The sequence below is a fragment of the Erithacus rubecula genome (assembly GCF_903797595.1).
Source record: "Erithacus rubecula genome assembly, chromosome: 14".
Lineage (NCBI taxonomy): Eukaryota > Metazoa > Chordata > Aves > Passeriformes > Muscicapidae > Erithacus > Erithacus rubecula.
This window is the reverse complement of record NC_136666.1, coordinates 10,286,694-10,310,264: the sequence shown is the minus strand read 5'-3', so window position 1 is coordinate 10,310,264 and position 23,571 is coordinate 10,286,694. Positions and strand designations below refer to the sequence as shown.

Below are 23,571 nucleotides of genomic sequence, written 5' to 3'. Positions count from 1 at the left end.
CAATTAAATCCATGTAAATCAGTAATGTTAGTGTTTTAATGGATTTGGTAGTGCTGTAACACTATGACATTAAAGGATACTGCTTTATTTGTGAAATAGAGTCATCTCTAGGAACTATAGATAATGTTAGATTTTAATTTCTCCACTGTGGTTCCTTCAGATGAAACGCAGGACATCTAAAATCTCAGGGAAAACTATGAGGCAGGAATGGTAGTACAGAAGGAGAGACACCTGTGTTTCTTTCCTGCAGATTTTGGAGATCTAGCTTATGTCTTCTGGGGAATTCAGGCTGTTACTGTGTCAAAGCCTGCCTTTTGAGACATTTCCTTAGTGAGTGTTTATCTGCAATGAGATTAATATTTGTGCATCAAGGTGGAATTAGCAAGGAGAAAACAGACTGTGGTAGAGTGGCCTGAATAGAGGATCCTTATCCTCAAGAGCTAAGGCAGCAAACCTGGCCCCCAGTGCTGTACCACTGGCTGGGGTGCAAAGGAAAATAACTACAGCCAAGGAAGGACATTTGGACTAACATATTCCTGCTTTTAAATTATATAATTGAAAATGTATCTTGTGGCATGTCAAAGAAAGTGGTGATGTGGGTGTGTTTGCATTCTCTGAGCATCAAAGCTCTAAAGGGTGTTCTTGGCACCCAGAATAGTTCTTTTGTTTTTCCAGCTGGGAAGGGGTGATAGGACTTTTAATGGAAATGTGATTCTGGGCTGATATCTATTCCTTTTGGCTGTTTGCTTTCACTTGATGAATGGTCTGACAGAAACAGGGTAGTGGGATGTTTCTTTTGCCCCACATAGGAAGTGAGTTTTAGCAGACTTTACTGGTCATGCATATGACACATTCTGTGGTGCAGAATACAGCTGAACTCTCAATAGGGGCATTTCTTTACTATTCTGCTTTGTGCCAATGGAACTCACAGATTTCTGGGGCTTCACCCAGCAAGAAAATGCTGGGCTTATTGTGAGATACATTTTGGAAATGCAGAATCATATTTATCTGTCCCTTACTTTTATCTCAGAAATTAAGTGAATTACACCAAATGGACTTGCTCTTTCAATACTGTAACAAAAGATAAGGCTTGCCACTACTTAGCCCTTTAGATATTTGGGTAAATAAGTCTAGGACTTACTACACAGTAAGAAAGTAAAACTTCTCACCCAGTGGCAATATTTTAGATTTATTCAGGATGGAGAGAAAAAGCAGCCTGTGCTATTCTCTACAGGAAATTTAGAAGAGAGAACTAAATGTTCTTTTTGTCAGACAACACAAGCAAAAGTGAACTACAGCAGACCATTGATTTATGCAATCAAAATTGTTGCTGCACTGTGTGCAGAGCTATTAAGGAGAGAAAATACCAAGTTAGGAACAAGTAAAAACTCTCTGTAAGCTCTTCCTTTCACTCCTACTTTCTGAGCATCAAATTATGGCCGCAGGAACTACTAATATCTAGTATTTTGGTCTATTTTACTGTATTTTAATAATGGGACCAGAATATGTGTAATTTCTATGATGGAGAAAAGCACTGAAAATTCACTTTCCTGGCCCCAGCAGAACCTGGAGCAGTTTATCCTGCAACCAAGCGCAGTATCACAGAGATGCTGACAGAGAGGTTGTGTTGGTGCTGACCACGGAAAGGGTGTCAGGGGACTCTCCATGATTAAAATTAGAAGCCCTGTAGGACAGTGACATTGCATGTTTATCTGTTACTGATAAAACACAAAGCATCTTGCTTTTCCTAAGTCAGAACATTATATCTCCATCACAGGAAGCAGTGATCATCAACAACACCTGCAGAGGGTTTGCTGGAAACATCACCCAGAGCGGGATGGCACTCAGAGGGATGTCCCTCATGCACAACGAGGGAAATTTGTGAATAAGGGTTTCCACCTCTGGGCTCTGCTGGGGGGCAGCGGTGGCTGCGTGTGCTGCGGCTTTAAGGCAGCAGCAGGCAGGGATCCTCTGACAGGGCTGGCAGCACTCGCTGCTCTCTGCCCAATGACATTTGGCTGCTGCTGCAGCCTGCCCAGCCAGCCCTGAGCTGCAGAGTCCCAGCTGCCAGCATGGCAGCAGCACCCAGCTCCCCTGCGCCCAGGGCTGCCAGGGCCTGCAAGAAGCAGCGCACCGTCAAGAGGCAGACTGGCATCTACACCTACCAGGAGCCACCCCACAGGTAAGGGAGCTGCCCTCTCCCGAGGGGACAGGCTGGGAGCTGCTCTGTTCACCTGCATGCAGGAATGTGTCAGACTTGAGAAGGGAATCTCTTTTGAGTAACAGTGGGGTAGCATAGAAATGAGCATGAGAAAAACCCTTCTCTGTATTTGAAGATGTATTTCAAACCTCTTTGGTTATTGGTTTTTTAAAAATTTTGGCAAAGTCATATTTCACACTGAAATACAAACGCTGTATGTAAAGCAAAGTAACTCCAAAGAGTTCAGGGTATAGCATGATAAGAAGTGTCTTATTCTTTTCCTGTGTAACTATAAATTCCACTTGAATGTTCCCTGTGACTGAAGGGACGGGACTGCAGACCAATGGATTCGTGGTCTGACAAAGTATCTCTCCCAAATATTATTCCATGGCATGGATTAAGTTATGATTTATTTCCAAGTGATTAAAAGGCTGCCTTTTCAGGAAAATTGTAGAGAACTTTCCCAACAAGTACATAGCAACACAATTGGAAACTTCTTGGCTGGGGGTTGTAGTACTTCAGATCCCTTCGTGTCTTTCAGGGAGAAATGCTCACCACAAGGTTTTTAGACCTAAGACTGCAAGAATGAATATTGCTGCTGTTTCATAGACCAACAGGGAATTGCAATTGTAGCTGAGCAAATGTGGTGACAGCATGAGAAAAGATGATTTAATCATCATCCAGAGAAATCTTTTCACTGGGACAAGTGACTCTTGTTATGTGGGGTCTCACACCCCTGTGCCCCTCAGCAGGGAATAGGATTAAACAGTGACCACAACTGAATCACTGGCTCCTCTCATTCTAACAGCAAAATATTTTATTATTATTACTGAAATAAAAATAATAGGTATGATTAATAAATGAACGTTATCTGCTCTTTCTGGAAATGTTTAGACAGCACTTTGTTCCAGAAGAATATACAGAGAGTCTTGCTAGCATGAGGCACAAGGTGAATGGCTGGAAATGCCTGGAGAAGAAAGACTGGGATTCATGGGCAGGAATGGGGATAATTTATGAGTGACCAGCAAGTGGTGGGGAGGAAAAGAGTATGTCCTGGAGATGGAGAAACCACCAAATTATTAATCATCTTTAAAGCACTAAGATCATGTGAGTTCCCTGTTCTCACAGTGCTCTAAGGGGTTGGATCCTGTGCACATCTCCGCTTTGCTGGGAATCCCAACGGGAATAACTTGTCTCCTTTTCCCTCTCATGACGTGTGTGCTGGGCTGCCAGCAACTCAGATGATGACACTGGTGAAGAGAAGGCTGAGAGCCATGACCCAGAGCAGATCTTTCAGAACATCCAGTACCAGAAGGAGATTATGTCCAACATCCGCTGCCGGCCGTGGCCGATGAGGCAGAAGCTGAGGGCACTCAGGTAAAAGTGCTGAACTTTTCAGGCTCACTGACTGTGACTGTGACACTCACACTGCTTCCAGCTCGGGAGATTTCAGGGGAAGATGGAAGGGTTTGAGCACAGGAATGGCTTAGAGCTGCTAGGAAAGTGTTCCATGAGGATGCTCTGGGAAGGTCTGAGGGCTGGCTGAAGGCAGCAGCCTCTGGGGGGACAGTCTGTAGGTGAAGTTGTCTCTAGTGCATGCCTGATTCCCTTTCGAGAGTCACAGCACAAAAGAGAGCAAGAAATCATCCTTTGGCTGTTCACTACTAAAAGAGTCTGCCAGCTATTCTGTGGTCTAAAGGAAGGCTGTTAGTAATGCTGCATAATGTGTTTTTAAGTTAAATAGTTTCACTGTGTACCAAAAGGAGAACCAGCCTGCCTTTTTAAGGTAATTACCTGGTATGAGAACAGAGCTGGTCATATCTTCAGGAAACATATTGTAAATGCAGTCAATACTGGACACTTGTAAGGTTAGAAAGTATGGTTGATGTAATAAAGACATGTTTCACAGTTTAGCATTTCAATTATTATAATTCCAGATTTCCAGTGAAAGAGCATGTGACTAGTACTCTTTGGGCCACCAGTCTAAACTGTGTTGGGTCTTTTACCTCATGATCTGTGTGTACTTGGGGTTTTTTGCCCTTTACATCTGGCATTTTTTCTCAAAACCCTGTATGGTGCTCAGATGGCAACGTAGTCATGAAGAATCCCTACCCTACCAAGAGCCCTTGTGTAATCTGGGAATCAGAGAGGATTTTTCTCTCTCAGGCACAGTCTGTGACTTCCTGCTGTCCCATTCCTTTTGATCAGATCTTGGTGGTCCCAATCCACATTTTGCTGAGGTCAAAGGCTGTGTATGACCAGATGAACAAGCACCTCTTTGCATCTCATGAGACAGCTACTCCATACCTGTAGAAGAGATGTCAATATTGCCAGACTGTAAAGGGAATCTTGCTATTTTACTAATTTGGGTTCTATAATTTTAAAAGAAAGATTTTGGAACAAAAGGACAGAGAAATAAATTAGAGGAACAGAAAACTCTCCCTGCAGTTAAACTCTTGAATGCGGAATTCTCTCAGGCAAAAGTCTGAGTGGTTTTAAATTACCAGGAAAAAGCTCAATTGTCAGAGAAAAAAAGCATTGCCTGGATGGGGGCTGATGGTGGGACAGCCCATGGCTGTACTTTAGAGCATCTGACCCTGTGGTAGGTGGTGCTTGAGCAGAGTAAGAGGTGTGGGTCGTGGATCAGGAGAGACTGAAGCTCCCTCTCGCAGGCAGGCCAAGGAGATCGTGCTGAAGTACGAGGGGAGGCTCACCAGGACCAGAGGATACCAGGCTGCTGGAGCTGAGGTATGGCTGCTTGCCTTAAAACCCCTCAATTTCTTGTTCCCAACATTTGCAGTTCTGATTCAGAGAAGTGTGTGTTTGCTGTGCACTCCTGATACTTCAGCTTGGGACTGCAGAAGGAGAAAAAAGCAGTTAAAAGCTTCTTTATTTTTTTCCCCTTCCCTCCCCCCCCCACCATTGTAATTCTAGTAATTACATTTTTGCAGACTAATTTCATGTGTTGAGGGATGAATATCCTTCTGTTAATGCAGTATAAGCTTTCTTTTCAGACAGCCTACAAATATTGATGCCTATTAGAGGGAGTGATATGAAGAGGATAGCAGCAAACATGATGCAGTATCCTCTGCAGAGCTATTTCAACAAACTGGGGCCACAGTTCAATAGCTTAGTATGAAAAATGTGTCTAGCTTTTAGTTTGGAAGACAATCCTACAAGAGCTTATGTTAAATGCATTATTAAGGAAAGAGTTTTGCTTGCATAATACTCAGAATTTGAATCAAATCTTAGCAAATCTACTTATACTACTGAAAATAGACACTGGCTTGAGATTCTAGAAATGTATAATATGCAGGAAATTATATTTAATAAGCAACCAAGAGAAGACTTCTTTAATAATCTAAGCAGTCAAGAATATTTTTTGTCATCATAGCAAGTAGACTTTTAATTGCTAATTTATCTTAATTCAGAAAGGCAGGATTAGGCCAATAGAACACAAGCATGTGAACAAGTGAAGAGCTGCACTGTTATCTGGTGCTGGCCCCCAGAAGCTATGTAGAAAGAGTAAGTTTTCCTTGTTCTTCATTTGCATGTGTGGCAAATGCAGTGGAAGTAAAAATGCTGTTAAAACAAACACTATTTTTTGCCTTTGACATGAGTGGAACCAGGACTTCAGCTAGAAAGAGAAGTGCTAAATCAGAATGTCAGTAAATCAGAGATTTGGCTCAGTGCTTGTTCATATAATTCTTTCTATACAAAACCAAAAGCTTTTATCTTAGAGTTCACAGTGAATAAAAGTTTGTGTCTAATCTAATTGCCTCTATTGTATTTGCTTGAAGACATTCAGCACAGGGATGTAATTCAGCAGTTAATTAGTACCACTCATTGCATGTAGCATATCTGTATTCTTTTATCCTAGCACAATTAGGGGGTATGGCCTTTACATTAGGGCTAAATTCAGCAATGGCAACAGAATGAACTGCCTTTTTTTGGTATGGGTTTTTATTTGCTTGTTTGTTTTTAACTGGAAGAGAATTTTTTTCCCCACCTATTTTCTTAGAAAATAACCTTGTGACCAAAGAGACAAAAATTGTAGCACAGCAAAACAAGCACTACATCATTAAAATTAAGAACTCAGGGGTTGAATATGTGCTAAGAACAAAATCCAGCTAATAGGTGTATATGTATATACATTTTTTTCTTTAATTTGCAAAATATATAGTGTTCATGACTGGACAATCCACTCATGGTATTATTTATGAAAATGAAGTTAAAATACATTTTTACTATCTTGTACTGAAGGCAATTTTCTTTTTTCAATTCAATTATTTTATCCTTTCTTTGTAGTTGTTTTTGGTCTGTTTTTATTTTTCCCAATTAAAGCCAGATGCCCACACTGTAGGTTCTAAGAATGTAAATTTTCCCTTCAGGTACACAGTAGGGAGGAAAAGAGATGATAGTTATCAAATTAAAATTTTAGCAAATTTTTTTTCACTGTGGACATATTGGTAGTCTTTATAAATCTATAGTGCAGCTGGCACAAGGGGCTTGAGTCCTTTATCATCCCTGTGGACCCTGAAAATACTGAAAGTTGCAATCCCAGCAATTCCCATGGAGTTCCCAGCACCTACAACCTTTTTAATTAAAAAAATTCATGCAATTAAATGCCCATATCATCATAAATATTATTTATATTTGGCCAAAAAGACTGATTATATTTTCAGTAACTAAAATGTTATTTACTCTTCTTTAATTTTAGGAGATTAAATTACATGACAGAATATTGACACTGCTATTAAAAATGCCTAAAATTTAGAAAGGATTTTAATATCCAGCTGTACTAAAAATACTTTATAATGCCTGGAATACAAGTCTTCCTGTTGATACAGTAGTTATAGCTCTAACTCAGTAACTCAAAAACTGCTTTCACTTTTGCACAGGTGGATTTTACTTTTTCTCCCACATGTGTACAATGTGTACAGGAAGATCCTCTGACCATGCAAAAAATGGAGGTTGAATAAAGACTCTACAAAACATAATCACAGGATTTCTGCAGGTGTTGGCTGCAATACATAGAGCTGAGAATATAGCAGTTAAATTTGCTGCTGTTGAATAAAAAAGCTCATTTTTCCTCTAAGTTAATTTCTTCTGAGGCATTATGCTCTTACTAAGATCTTAGTCATCAATGTTTGTAACAATTCTTGTCATAAAAGATATGACATGAGCAAAGTACTCAGCACTTCATTTTTGAAATTTTTATTTCATATTTCTCTGCTTTTTTTTCAGCTTTGGAAGAAGTTTATTCGACTTGCATATAATTTTGTGGTAATCTTTATTCCTTGGGAAATGAGAATAAAGAAAATTGAGAGTAAGTACAAAGATTTAATGGGATTAGTAAAAGACTTGCTGAAATGTTGAGCCTTATGGTGTATTTTTTTAATGTACTGAATTAAATAATATTTGGGTGGAAGTTAATGCATATTTTCAGCAGTGAATTATTTATTCAAAACTTTGCTTTTATCTTCTCCTGGTGCCTCAGAAACTGCACAGTTCTCCTTGATGGTCTCAGTTGGGGGCTAACTTTTGAAAAAGTCAATTTTGTCCTTTTGGAATTCTGAAAATTAAAAAATTCTCTAGTTTGCTTAGTGCCCTCTATAAGAGAGGTTTTTCTTTTTGGCCTGTTACTCAAATACTTCATGGATAAATGATACAAGCTTTTATAGACTGTGCAGGTCAGGTCACTGTTTTTTGTGGTTTAAGGTCATTTTGGGTCTGGAGTTGCCTCTTACTTCATCTTCCTGAGATGGCTGTTTGGAATCAATATTGTCCTCACAATAATGACAGGAGCATTTGTAGTCCTCCCAGAGGTAAGACCACACTGTCAATATTTACAGAGAAACACTTACAGTTGCACTTTCCTTTCTCAATGGGACAAACACCACACTTAAAGTCATGCATCAGTTTGAAATGCACACTGTGGAATGAATTATTTAAAATAAATTCCCCTATTAAGAGGTTTTTCTCTGCCAAAAGATAACAGATTTTTTTCTATTTGTTAGAGATGGTATTTTGTCAGCATGGTACTAATGCTTTTAGGGAATATGTTTTTATCTGATTACTAAAATAAAGAACCCATTCTTAAAAGATGTAGTGGGTGTTGAGAACACTCAAGTCCTATCAGGTTCATTAACAGGGAGAAAAACAGAACATCACTCTCCAGACTCTGTATTATTGATCATTACAAAGTATTTCCTACAAGTTCTGAACAGCCACAACTTTTAGTTCTTGCATATGAGTAAGGCAATTTGTTAACTTTGTTAAATTATTCATAAACATTATTTTGCCTCACCTACCCTGTGCTTTAATAATGATATCAGAAAATAGGAGAAAACCTGATTTTTTTTCTCACTGTGCAAAATTAAAAACACTAAATACCCTTTAAACAAATAAAAAGTAAACTGGGAGGGGGGACAAAAAGGTGTTCACACTTATTTTTTGATTTTTAAAGATAAGTGAATTTAATCCTGAGCTATCATTTTGACATCAAACACTGCCCCATTTAATTTTAAGATGTTCACATTGGAAGTATGATTTTGAGAGAGTGCCACCCATGTGGGCAGCTCCAGATGGGCACCCCTGCATAGTCCTGCTCAGATGGGCTTCCCTCTCTTTTCCCATCTCCTGAGACCTTTTCCTTTCCCATCCCCTGATCCCATCTTTCTCTCCCATCCCCTGATCCCATCTCTCTCTCCCATCCCCTGATCCCATCTCTCTCTCCCATCCCCTGATCCCTGCTCTCTCTCCCATCCCCTGATCCCTGTTCTCTCTCCCATCTCCTGATCCCTGCTCTCTCTCCCATCTCCTGATCCCTGCTCTCTCTCCCATCCCCTGATCCCTGTTCTCTCTCCCATCTCCTGATCCCTGCTCTCTCTCCCATCCCCTGATCCCATCTCTCTCTCCCATCTCCTGATCCCTGCTCTCTCTCCCATCCCCTGATCCCATCTCTCTCTCCCATCCCCTGATCCCTGCTCTCTCTCCCATCCCCTGATCCCATCTCTCTCTCCCATCCCCTGATCCCTGCTCTCTCTCCCATCCCCTGATCCCTGCTCTCTCTCCCATCCCCTGATCCCATCTCTCTCTCCCATCCCCTGATCCCTGCTCTCTCTCCCATCCCCTGATCCCATCTCTCTCTCCCATCCCCTGATCCCTGCTCTCTCTCCCATCCCCTGATCCCATCTCTCTCTCCCATCCCCTGATCCCATCTCTCTCTCCCATCCCCTGATCCCATCTCTCTCTCCCATCCCCTGATCCCTGCTCTCTCTCCCACAGCTCCTGGCTGGAGCCCCGTTTGGCAGCACGGTCAGCAAGACCATTCCCAAGGAGCACATTGCATCTGCTCAAGACCTGGACACCATCTGGTCACTAGGGGCAAGACTCAAACCACTCCTTATTTCCCTGTTATTTTCCTGTTGCTGCTCTGTTGTAATTGTTGGTTGCTGCTCTAACTGGCGGGCTCTGGTCTTTGCAGGGCTACCTCCAGTACTCTGTTCTGTTTTATGGCTATTATGGTCGTGACAGGAAGATTGGGAAAGCTGGATACCGGCTGCCTCTTGCCTACTTCCTTGTAGGAATGGCTGTGTTTGCTTACAGCTTCATCATTCTTCTAAAAAAGTAATTTACTGTTGCTCATAATCTTGTGTGATCAGGCAATCAGCAGTGGTATCTACTCCACTTCCTCTGTATTTATTCTGTGTAATTCTATTTACATGCTCACCTCTGCTAGTACCATGGAGGCAGACTGAGTTCAACTCTAGATTGCCCTCTATCTTGTTTTAATCTTCACTCTCTGTTCCATTTCCCAGCCCACAAAAGGAGGGCAGCACAGATCATCTGCATGCTTTGTCTTTGTGCAGTTTAAGGCATGGGGCCCATGGAAGTCCCTTCCACTCTTTTCTGTTACAAATATTGCTATGACAGAAATTTCTATTTGAACTGTAATGCTTTCAGCACTATTAATATTCACTTCTATTGAAATACAAATATAAAACTTCCACCCCAGGTGTAATATTTGCATTGCTATAGTGGGTACATGGCATCCCATTGGAATGTAAGCTTAATTTCTTTGCTGTGGAAGGGCCAGGAGTAGGAGTTACTTAGAGAGATCAGGACTGCCTGTGCTGACCATAAATCCAGGGATGTGCAATGCTTGGAGAAGGGGCAAGGTCACTCTCTCCTCCCCTGATTTGCTTTCTCTTTCCTTCTGGATACCCATTTATCTGGCACAGTGCAGTCCAGGGACGTTTTCAGTGCTGTCTGCAATAGCTCTCAGTTTTGAGGTCAAACCTTCCCTTTTCATTCATTTATTTTTAATCTACCTGCAGGTTTGTGCCAAGGGTCACTGGTATATTTGACACTGATCTACACACCTGTAATTTCTAGATATGATCAGCTCTTTTCCTTCTGACTTAGCTCAGTGATTCTTTGCTTAGCTGTGTACAGGTCCCTTTAACATTGTCCTTCCAGATGCCCTTTCTTTTATAAGCTATTATTCTTCATTTAATTTCCTATGTTTGCAATATTCTGCCACCTTGCTCACCTGACACAAGTAGAAGGGGTTCTCTTTTTTATTTCCATGGCTTTTAAAATGGCACTGGGTTTCTATTTGACAATAACATAGATTTTGAGGGTTAAAAGAGTACAGCAAACAAACAGATCTTGTGCACAATCACTAATTATGTCAAACTATTTATTTGCTTTATTTGTCAGTTATAAAGACTATAAATATTGAACTGCTCTTCTACAGTGAGTCATTTCTCTCTAGATGTAAAGTCAAATTAATGAGCTGCACCTCATCCTGTTTTATGTTCTTTAGAAAGCTACCAACAGCTACTGCAAACCTTTGGTAGCTCTAAATGTATAAACATCTGAAAACCATGAACCAATCCAGTGACTTCCTTCATTACCATCTTCACACACCAGAAGCAGTTAAATACTTGTTACTTTTTACAGAATGGCAAAGAACTCAAGAATGAGTTTAGCAAGTGCCTCTGATGAAAATTACACTTTCTGCTGGAGACTGTTCTGTGCTTGGGACTATTTGATAGGAAACCCTGAGGCTGCAGAGAGCAAAGCTGCTGCCATAGTCAACAGCATCAGGGTGAGCAGCTGACCTTTGAATTATTTCAAGTTCATTTGCTTGTTAATCTGTAAGCCATGTAAATTTTTCCTCTCATCTCCTTGCACTCCCTATTGTTTGTTTGTATTTATTTACAGATCTATTTGCCTAGGGGAGGGGTGATATCACATCTGTGTGGTGTTACATCATATTTGCTGACGTCCCAGCAAGGCCACTGTGTCCTTCCTTGGGAGAGGAGTTTTGTTTAATGAGCCTGTATGTGTGACAAGAAGTTAGATAACTAAAACCAAATGTGCTAGTGATGAAATTTCATTGAGTGTTGGAATCAAGTTTGTGTTAGCAATGGATTTTTCAGGAAAATAAACAAATTTATAGAATGTGTAATTGGTTTTATGCAAAGAAAGTGTTTTATGCTTCAGGGAATCTATGTACAACAGCTCATATTTTACAAGATTTTTTTTACAGGATAATAAGTTTTATATCTCTCTCTTTGGTTTATAGCTTCCTGCACACAATTTATTGTTCTTTCTTCTTTATTTTATCAGCTATTAACCAGGCTCCCCAAGGAAGTGGCCATGGCATCAAGCCTTTTGGAGTCCAAGGAGCATCTGGATGATGCTTTTAGTTAAATGGTTTAGTTTTAAATATTCCTCTGAGTATCAGGAATTTGGACTCAATGGTCTTTATGAGTCCTTTCCAATTTGAGATATTCTATGATTCTATAGTGTATTTAATTTGTCCATAACAAATAGAGGGACACATTACATGTCTCTCAATATTAGAAAACTGTTAAAAATACAGATGTTTTGCATCTAGAATTTAAGAGCATATATGGCTTCATCAAAAGTAATTTATTTCCCAAATTTGGTGCATTTTCATTATCATTGAACAAAAATTACTTCAAAATGCACCAAGGATAAATTAATAAGCTATGATATTTAGTTATTTCAATGACTGAGGATAACTCTGACGGTACCATATTGTACTGGTGACACCCAGAGTTTAAAGGCACATCCTGCCAAAAAATCTGCAAGTGTGATGCTCTTCTTATACCTCCTTGAACATGCATGGCTGAAAGTGCCCTAGTAGCTGTTTACTGTGTATTTGTTTCTCAGAAATCTCCATCATTTTTTAATATCACATATCAGTGATATTATGATAAACCAGTGAGGACAGTGATATTTATCTGCTTGCACCTCCGGGATGTGATAGGTTTTTATTAGTATACTTTAATTACTGTGAAAAATATGTGCATTATTTTTGCTGAACATTATTAAAATGGTAATGCTGTGTTTCTTTTAAGGAAGCTATACTGGAAGAGCAGGAGAAGAAGAAAAGCAAAAACTTGTATGTATATAAGAGATATTTTTAAAAGCACTGTTTTGATGTAGACGTCAGTGCTAATCTGTTTGTCTTGTATTTCTAAACCCTGTTAGAAATGACCCCTGGTGTCACAAGGCAACCTGCTGTATTGCTTGTATCTTCCTTTTTTCCCTAGGGCAGTGACCATAAGCCTAAGAATCATTGCAAACATCCTGGTGCTTCTGTCCCTGGCGGGCAGCATTTACATCATCTACTTTGTCGTGGATCGATCCCAAAGGTTAGAGCGCACCAAAAAGGAATTGACTCTTTGGGAAAAAAATGAGGTACACTCTTTATGCCACCTCTGTGTTACAAGCAGGATTGCTGTCTGGGGCTTTCTGTAGCAGTATTGTGCACAGAGGTGTAAATAGCAAGAGATGAGCAGGAGAGATGAGAATTAGTGGGCAGACCTGGATGTGCCTTGGCTCACTTGCTCTCTCAGCTCTGCAGCCAAGTGCTAGTGCAGCTGAACTGGGCAGAGCAGGGTGCAAGTGCTCATTTCACAGGCACTGCAGATCTAGCAGGACCCTATTTTGTGAGCACAAAGGCTAACTTCTCCTGTCACTTATCAATCTGCTTTTACAGCCAGGACTGAGCTGAGCAAACATTGGGCTGATGGACTAGAAAGGAATTGACTTTGGTAACAGTGACTGATTCAGTATCAGGGGATCCTGAATGTTGTGTGACTATTTTCACCCAGAGGAATGAGCAAGAGTAGGAAGTGAATAGGCACAAAGAAGCCATTCACCCATTTCAGAGGAAGATGCTAGCATTATATTTCCTACATGTTAACTTTTAATTCAAATTAATAAAGTAGAACTTTAAAGCTAAAATATCTGGAGTAAAGACACCCAAATGGTACTCCAGATCTATAATTTTTGATCATAACTACTGTTATTACTAATGACATTTTGAAGCATCTCCTCCAAGAAAAGCAATCACCAAAATGTGTGCCTCAGCAGTATTTCAATCAGCTCTCAAGATTCTGCAGAAGACCTTCATCAAACACTAAAATGCCTCATGTTTCTGTTCCATAGGTGAGCGTGGTTGTGTCACTGATCACAATGATTGCACCCTCTGCTTTTGAACTCGTGGCAGCTCTGGAGATGTATCATCCAAGGACCACTCTTCGCTTCCAGCTTGCCAGGTATGGGCATTATTCAGTGTAAAAAGCAGGTGGAGAGAAAAGGAGGAAAGGAGAGGTGTGTTCTGGTTCATGTTTCAGTACAGCCTAACCAGAGAATGTATGAGAAGTCAATGGTTACAGATGCTGATAACCCATATTTTATTCTCTTTTCAGGGTTCTTGTCCTATACCTGGGAAATCTCTACAGTTTAATCATTGCTCTTCTGGATAAAGTAGACAGTATGAGTGTCACTGTAAGTTTAACTTGATGTTTCCTGATGTGTAAAGCTAGTAGAATTCATAGACAGAATTCTGTTTATTGTGAAGTATATGAAGTCAGATGAAAATTTGTTTGAACTTGGTTAAAGTGCTATGGCTTGACAGGATTGTAGAGTTAAGTTTAGAGAGTAATGTTTATTTACAACTACTTATAGGGTCTTTTTAATTAGTCTTTACGGATAACTGGATCCATTTCATTGCTGACATAACTAGATAAATAGATTTTTGTACATTGCTGAACTACTAAAAAAACCAAATCTCATCACTGTAGGTCAAATATTTCTGCCTTATTAGCTTTAAGTCCTGCCCTTTGGTGTTCCATCTGACTCTGATCATTGACAGCTGTTTAACAGTTGCCTGACTGCTGCTTGGAAATAGATGAAGAAATGTCTGTGTGTGTGTGCTGCAGAAGTTGCAGACATCTGCACCTATGTACAGTTAAAAAGTAGCTTTTGGGACATTTATTATTTCAGGACTCTGATGTCAACAACAATGCAAGTAATTCTACCACCTCCTTAGCAACCAACACTCTTTCTAAGGACGACAATTTAACCATTCCTGGTGTACAAATTAAGAGAAATGGCTTCGTCACATTGGAAGAGCATCACACCCAAGGCCTGAACCAAACAATTTCCTTCAACACCCAGAACCCACAGGATCAATGCTGGGAGACATATGTTGGTCAAGTATGTAATTGTTTTATTGTCATCAACTTACTCCACTTAATCCACATTTGACAAAAAAATTAAAATCATGTTGTGCTGTGTTTAATTTTAGAACTTTTCTTTGTATAAATTCCAGAATTTAGCTAAGGATGATGTAGGAAGAGTAAAGACTGTGCAAAGTGCTATGGCCATAGATACAAGCTTTGGGTTTTGTTCAGTATCTACAGTATGTTTAGTGCTGTTCAAAAGTTCTTTTGCCAGGCTTTGGTCTCTGTCTTCAGCTCTGCACAGGCAGATCTGTACAGATCTGTGACTGGATCCTATTTTAACAGGGTACATCCTTCTAACCCCTACAGAGGAACAAGACTATAAAGACATATAAGCAGCAAAATACACTCAGTGCAAATTCAGATTGCTGCCTCAAGAGATGGAGATGCAGACCTGAAACAAGCACAAGATTGTGCTCCTGGTCATTTGTACAATATCAGAAGTCTCTATTTATTATGCCTCAATAAACCTGTAGACAATCAAGTGCTCTACACTGTTTCAGAGGGAGGAAGCAAGAACAAAATGTTTCAAAGTCCCATCAGTTTGTAAGAACAGGGACAGTTGGATGTCAGTGCCATGTTCCCACACTTGGGGTGCAGAAAATCTTCAGATTTAATAAGACATATTTTGCTTTCCTACATATGAAGGGTACATTACTTGTGACTTCCAGGAGCACTAATACATTCAGAGAGAAATTTTAACCACAAAAATGCAGATGATGTCATTGATCCATTTGAGACCATGGTTTCTGACAGTGTCACACTCATGTCTAGGCCACTGGATTAAGAACCATGTTAGTGTGCTTTTGATTTTCTGAGCTTCTTGTTGCAGAATGAGCAACATTAAAGGTCCTGTTTGAATATCAGGAGGAAAAGACTCCTCCAAGGTTTATTAGCCTGACTTCTATTCTCATATATCCCTTTTGTACAGTTATAAAGTGTTTGAATGTTTGCATTTTTCCCCAGAATGGCCTACAGATGTATAGAACTGTTTTTTTCCTATTTTAATTGTATATTTTAAAAGCTCAGGTAAATATAGGATAACCACATTCTTTTGTAAGCACTAAACAACTATTTTTTATGGCTTGTGGGTTTGTCTGAATAATAAGATTTTTCTAATTGTGAAACACTTTGAAAATATGTATTACAAGAGTCAGCTTAATAAATGGGTGCAATAGGAAAAAAAACCCATGGCAGTTTAGCTAGATACATTTTTAGAATATGAAAAAAGAAACTCATTTAAAAGAAAGTTTGATAGTATCATGACCAGAATTTTACTGCTGCAAGCCATAAAAGGCACCCTGGAAGCTTGATTATATTTATTCTCTTCAACAGAACAAAGACAAGTAAGGGAAAAATCAAACAGGAAAATGTAAAAAGGAAATTATTTATATATTCAATTCATATTTTATCAGAATACTAAGCTTGAGCCAAAAATACAAGTACAAATGCAAAAGAGCCATATGCAGTCCATTTGCTTTCAGAATGACTCAGTAAGTGTGAACAATGTGTATTTCAGGAGATGCTCAAGCTTTCCATCATCGACATGATTTTCACAGTCGCGAGCATCCTGCTGATTGATTTTTTCCGGGGACTGTGTGTCCGATATTTGAGTGATTGCTGGTGCTGGGACCTGGAAAGCAAGTTTGTAAGTACAACCCTTATTTTATCAAGCTAAGATGTTGAAGATGGGTAGGCTCCTTCTCTCAGTACTAAATGTCCCTAAAGTCTTCCCACAGATGAATAATGTCTTGGTAGCACACATCTGTAGAGGCATAGCTCAAACTAAGTTTAAATTGGAGGGTACAGGATGAATGCTGTGATTAATGTTTTTCTCAAGCCTACTCACATGGCTGTGGTGAAAAAAAAATTTGGTTTACACAAAATACCATCATAGAGCAGTTCCCACAGTCTAAGGTAACACAGAGGTCACATAGTTGTTCCCCACATCCTCTTTTCTGCAGCTGCAATATCTTTACCTAATATAGATAGTGGTCCAAGGAACAGTAACCAATGCACACAGCCCTTTAAGAAAATTACAATGGATAGTATTTGGTTAGCAAGAAGCTGTTGGCATCAAAGGCTGCAGACTGTTCTTTGTCCTAAAAGATGTGAAGTAAACTAGAGAGGAATAAATTCATTTAATCCCTGGCTGCAGAGCAGGTTTTGCTGTGTTCCCACTGCCTGCCAGTATTGGTATTTGATCTGGATGTTTCAGGCTATGTACTGTCTGAAAACTGATTCAGTCAAATGTATCTAATAAATGGTCTGAAAACAAGATGAAAACAAAGGTATTCATCTTACACTGTCTTTCTTGTAGCCAGAATATGGAGAATTCAAAATTGCAGAGAATGTATTGCATTTGGTCTACAACCAAGGAATGATCTGGTATGAAGTCCTTATGTGTTTTTTCTTGTCCTCTGCTGGCTGATTGCTAGGTCAATGTGATGATTTAAATGAAAACTTTTTAAGTAGGATATTGACAATGTAGTCTTCTTCATTAAGAGATCATCTGTTAATAGTGAGCTATTAATCTGTTTACCTGGTGTGGGGTTTAGGAGTTTTTTTTAGTCCATTCTACTGCTATCAAAATGGCTTCTGGCAGCACTGAGCACTGACATGATATGACTTTTCCAGGATGGGAGCTTTCTTTTCACCTTGCTTACCAGCATTCAATGTACTCAAGCTGATTGGGCTCATGTACCTGAGGAGCTGGGCTGTGCTGACGTGCAATGTACCACACCAGCAGGTTTTCAGAGCATCTCGGTGAGTCAAAATGAGGATGAAAGGTATGGGAAAAAATCAAATGCAGGCAATGGAAACATCTTTCATCAATACGAAAAAAAAAATTATAGGCGATTTTAGCTCTAAAAGTTGACAATCCAATTTCACACTAACACTGATAGCAAAGGCCTGAGGAAAAAAGACATGTTTACTATGAAACTGGAGAGTTTGTGAAGCAGGGTACTTGAAGACGTGCAAGAACTAAAAATATGTCTGGAAATATTCCTAGATAGCCATTATTGCCTAAAATAAATGCCTTATTTCCATACAAATCTGACAGAGCACAATAACCTATTTGTGTTAACTGTTGCAAGTCCTATTTCTTGATGTTTCTCTCTTTAAAAGTTATACAATATCTGCTTTTGTCTGTTGCATTGCACAGCAGATTTCCTCATTCTTCTTCTATCATGATGAATATCTTAATTGTTTATTCAAAATGGAAATAATTTTGGGCATCTTTAATTCTTAATAATCAATTATTCCCAACATTTTTTTTTAAGATGAATTGACTTCTGCTGCTGTTCTCTTTCTCCCCCAGCACAAGTGAGCAGTAAGGGCAGCTTTTTTCATAGATGCAATAACCAGTTCTCTGGCTGCAGCAGTGGTATCTGGAAAACAGTGCAAAAAGGATTTTGATCACTGAGAGTCTGTTTAAACCATCTCTGTTTAGACTTTCTAATTATAGCAGACTGATTTTAATCTTTCAGACATGTTGATCTTGGACTGAATAGGTAGACTCAGACTTGCACCTTTTATGTTGCTTCTGGTTTTCTCTCTGATTAATATAATCTGAAACATGTTACACTTCCTTGCAGATCCAATAATTTCTACTTGGCCATGTTGCTGTTTATGCTGTTCTTGTGCATGTTGCCAACCATTTTTGCTATTGCCCGATACAAACCATCCTTAAGCTGTGGCCCCTTCAGGTAAGGTACAATGGACCACTGAAAACCACAAAGATTTTATTTCCCCCTCTTACAATAAACTTGTCATGTTTCATAATCTACCAATTACAGACGTAAATTCAGAACAAGTTGATAGAACAATGCTTTTCTGCACCAATATTTTACAGTTTAAGGTTTAATAAGGTGAATAGGTCAAAGTTCTGAGTTGATTTGCTTTATATACATAATTTGGTTTGTTTATATTTACATAGTGTAATGTGCCACTGAGCAATCTCTCAAACATCACTGTCTTGTGTCTCCACTTAAGCACCCTCCAAGCTTGTTTTTAATTCAATGCAACACTGTTTAACAAATACACTCAAGATTCCTTACAACCTAATTTTATCTTTTTTCCCTCCCACACCTCCTTTAGTGGTCAAGAAAAAATATATGATATTGTTTCTGAAACAATTCAAAATGATTTTCCCACATGGTTCAACACAGTGATTACTTACATCAGCAGTCCTGTGGTTGTCCTCCCTGCACTACTACTGTTATTGTAAGTACTTTGGTTTTTGTAGGCAGATTAAGTTGCTTGTATTGATACTGGCCTTATCTCTGGACAGTCAAATGTAGATACTGAGGCACAAGCACTGCATTGTTGCAGTTTCATTAAGCACAGCTTAAAAGACAATTCCAACACCTCCCTGAATGTGTGGTATATGGATCAGACAGGAATGAAAATACGTTAAAAAAACTTCCAAAAGGAATTTCTCGTTCTGGGATACTTTATTAGAGCAAGTTCACTGTATTGTGTCAAGGCTTGAAGTGCTGATGGTTCCAGGCAGTTTAAGAACCTTCTTCCCTCTAAAGAGTTCCTCAGAAATAGATTTTCCATTTCTTCATGGGCATTAGCTCAGTCTGTGACAGTGAACAGGGCTCAGTTTGTCGTTTAAAGAAGCTACTCTGTCATCCTGATTTATGACAACATAAATCAATTATTACAGTCTGTTCTTAAGTGTTAATTTAATATAACTTGCTGCAGACTCTCCAGTGGAAGTCTTTTCTTATTTGAGTTATAAATAATTTTCACAGTTGGGAAATAATATTGATTTTGAGTTTTTTGAAATTCACTTTGCTTCTCTGAAAAGTTCTATTCTGTTTTGCTTGTGCCTTTGTACCATTTTTTCCCCTGTGTAAACTGCAGACAAAGGAAGAGTTTGTCCCACCAATGGCTTCTCAAATCAGAAAGACCAAAGCAACACTTCCTATTTCAAACTCTGTCCTCTAAGGTCCAAGCCATGTAATATTTACAAATATAAGTATTCCTATTGACTGCTTCAATCTGACAACTAAGCAGATATGTAATTAGTTGTGGTATGAAGTCTAGCTACCAGACTTTGTCTGAAAGCCAGTGCAATCCATTATGTCAGGCCATAATCTGCCAGGATCTCATCTGTGAAGGTAAACAAGGTGTTACTTCAGCCAGCCAACAAAATTGCATTGGTATAGTTGTGCAAACTCAGCTGTAACTCTGGTGTCTGTTCTGTAACCTTGGACTGGGAAAAAAAAAAAATACAAAACAATATCTGTCAAAATTATTTGTCTAGAATTTAAAAAAACTAAATAAAACCAGCTAGAAATGCATCCCAGGTAACACACACAATGAAAAGACCCAAAAAACACAGGTGAAATTAGAACTGCTGCTAAACCTGTTTTCAGTGTCATTTCTTTCATTCATCTATGTTTGCTTGAAAGAAGGCTGTAATCCATTATTACAATATAAGGAAATGCTACAGAGCAGTAGTTGAACTTGTACATCATTTTGACCTATAAACCCTCAAAAAGAAACTGTCAAGAATGTCTGAAGTGACTCATATCACCCCTTTCACTTCTAGCATGCTAATCTACTACCTACAAAGTATTGCAAGATCATTAAAATTCACCAACAATCAACTGAGAATGAAGATACAAACAGTAAGTACAGTGAAAAGCACTTTTACATGTAATTTGGGGGGTCTTCAGTAAAGTATGAGCCTAATTAAATGTCTAAAGTCATCTCTAGTGTTTCACAGCATAAAATCATCCTGTATTTTTCATCCTTACACAGCAGGGAATTTACTCTCTAATCCATAATAATTTACAGATTCTGATTCTTCTGAATGTATTTTAGGAAAGAACTGAAGATAAGAAGAAGGTGGTTCAGATGGCAGTAGGTAAGTTGGTGACCTTTAGAAATGCCACTATTAATAAAGTATTTGGACATAAATCCATTTTGATTTCTCATAGGGAAGTACAACTACCTTTTAAAACTGTATTTCCTGTAGAATCCTCCTTTTAGATGGTTCCTGAGCTCAGTTTCATTCAATCTTTGCAATACTGAAAGACACTGTGTGTGGTTTAAACTTGAATTCACCTGGAATCTTTGGACTGGGTATTTTCCTGCTCTTATCACCAACAGGGAAGAACCTGGGATGCCTCTTTGGTGATTCAAATCATCTCAGACTTTGCATACAATTCAGAGGCTGGTGGGCAGAAGAAAAATTGTCTTGTTGCCCATTTTGGAATCCCAGAGTGCAATCAATATTCAGTGTTTTTTCTGTGTCCCCAATACTCCATCTGCTATGTACTGCAGTATGAAGATCTATCTCTTGATCACCAATTCTCCTGGTGTGACACCAGTTTCTCTTCTCTGAGCACAGGGGGTTCTGTTGGCCTCAGATCCCTGAGTGAAGGGGGAATTTGAGCCACTGAATTTACACAGCAATTTTGAAATGTAGAGAACTGGAAAGTTCCTATAATAATTTCTGTTTTCTAGCTAGAATCCAAAATCTGGATGCTAATGACAAAAGACCAGAGCAAGAAACTGATATTATCAGCCAGGAGTCCTCTGTTCGGTCCTCAACACCCCGAAAGAATGGCAGTGTCTTGAACTTTGAATCTCCCGTGAGCAAAGGCACCAGAATACAAACCATTTCCCAGTCTGTGCCCCAAGCTGTGCCACCAGCTGATGTAGTGAGACCTGCAAACACAACTCCCACAACTTCAACCTCTTTAACACCAGCTCCCTCTGTGTCAAGTGTACAGAAACCAAGAAATGATCATATCACAAACAGGTAAGATTGCTTTGGTTTTGAAATGGTATTTATTCCAGGAACTCCATGCCATACATGTTTATTTACAAAACAGCTGTGCATTAAGACTATCTGGAGCTGTACAACAGCAGAGGAATTTTTTAAAAGCAGAGTCATTCACAGGTTTGATATTGATATCACTGGTGACACCACATCCTTAACAGAGATGGAATTATAAACCTTTTGAAATTATGTAGCTGTTGGAGTTTACACACAGCTCAAGCAAAGGTAAATACCAGACTTGCCCTCAGGCACATAACTAAAATACTTTGTGTAGGATACCATCTCCACAAACAAAACAAATGCAGAGTGAGGGCACTCTCGGCAGAATGTCTGCACAGCCTTAGTTGTGAGACAACCAGTGTGGCATATCAGTAGATGGATGCTTCAAACTATCTGTTGTTTTTTTCCCAAGTGGATGAAGAACAATTCCCAGAACAATAAGAAAACAGAGAGGGAATTCTATTAATTGATAAGTGTGTATATCAACATTTCCTCTATTTTTTTTTCCCTTCCTAAAGATACCCAAGTGTTGTTCATAGGAGTGCGAGTGAGCTGTGCAAAGCAAAGCCCTACACACCAGTGACTTTCAAAAAGCCCACTGAGGATGTTCATTCTGAGCCTCTCTACAGAAAAGCCATCCGGCAGGTGAATTCGGATGCCCTCGGAGCAGGGGCTCCTGTATTTTTGGGATGCAGACCATATGCTACCAGGTATTTTCTGGTTAATGAAAACGAGCCCCGCAAAAAATCGCTCCGTTCGACCTCCCGGCTCCAAAGGCATCTCAGAAAGGAGGAATCAGGAGACATCATTGAGTTGTATCCACGCCACGTCAGAAGATACGTGGTTCAAACACCACGCCAGGTGTATTCCCCTCATCCCAGCGAAGATGAAGAGGATGACGAGGAACTTGAGAGAGAATTCATGAACAGATCCCATCGCCCTCGCTCGCTGTCTGACCTTCGCCCAGCACCACGGTTTTACATTGGCGATCGTGCTGATGGCCACATTCTAATGAGCAAAGATCTAGCCAGAGTGCATTACAAATCCTGGGATGATGGGTTTGAGCTGGACCTGGACAGGCCTCCGTATGCTTACAAGAAAGTACACCTGAACTATCCTGAGCCACGTGTGAAACCAAAATCAAAGCAAAAGCTGGAGCAATCTCTAACAGAGTCTGATTCCATTTCCATTGAATCCAGCAGTGATCCGCAGAACAGCAGCAATGACCAGTACATCCAGGTCATTCATACCAAGGACAAGTACCCAAAAGCTGGGGCAAAACTCACCAAAAAGAAATCTAAAAACAGTGTTGATCTAAGTGTGTCTGAGCCTAGTGAACTGGTGTGCTCAAATGTCTGAGGAATTGCCCCAACCTCGCTGTGTTTGGAGCCGGTGTATGTGCAGTTGTACTTTTCTTGCTGTTTGAAGTCTGTCAGAGTAACTGAGATGTAGTTTTTCTAAGAATCATGTATGCAGCCACTCGAGGTAGGAAAAGCCTTGTGTTTTATTCTTTATTGTACCTTGCTTTAATATCACAACTGATATGCTGCAAATTTTAGTAAAGAAAATTATTCCAATTTATTCCTTACTGTTATGCTGTCAAAACCCAAAATCTCTGTGTACTGGAAAAACAAAAGCTATGTATTTGGAGCACTTCAATTAAACCAGTACAAAAATACATCAGATGAGGCTCTTTTTATCTGACACAACTAGAGCTGAAGACGCTTCCTGAATAAATTCAGCAGGGAATCAGCTTCCTGCAAACGGAGTTGCTACTTAGAGTTCATCTTGATGTGCTTCATTTGAATATGCTGGCCCAAACAAATCAGGAAAAAAAGGTTAACTAGAGAGAATAGTGAGTTGCTCCAGAGTTTATCACATGGGCAGAATCCGTGAGTCAGAATTCTAGATTAAACCCTAGATCCTATATGAACTTTCTGGTGAGCCTCAGACCAGCCTGGTAAACTTCTCCGTGGTAAACTTTCGATCCG

General features: G+C 39.6%; 1 protein-coding gene across 1 annotated transcript; it reads left to right on the top strand.

Moving 5' to 3' along the window:
• Positions 1–2,072: 2,072 nt before the first annotated feature.
• TMC3 (transmembrane channel like 3) lies at positions 2,073–23,560 on the top strand (the record flags this gene model as incomplete). The annotated part of the gene is made up of 22 exons (XM_079318302.1): positions 2,073–2,182; positions 3,434–3,577; positions 4,873–4,948; positions 7,448–7,529; positions 7,922–8,028; positions 9,491–9,589; positions 9,690–9,832; positions 11,171–11,318; positions 12,601–12,644; positions 12,796–12,943; positions 13,697–13,806; positions 13,960–14,038; positions 14,537–14,749; positions 16,295–16,423; positions 17,096–17,163; positions 17,413–17,541; positions 18,375–18,485; positions 18,877–19,002; positions 20,342–20,420; positions 20,617–20,659; positions 21,262–21,559; positions 22,099–23,560. The coding sequence occupies 22 exons, from the start codon at positions 2,073–2,075 to the stop codon at positions 22,937–22,939; spliced, it is 3,327 nt and encodes a 1,108-aa protein (XP_079174428.1). The 3' UTR covers positions 22,940–23,560.
• Positions 23,561–23,571: the final 11 nt, after the last annotated feature.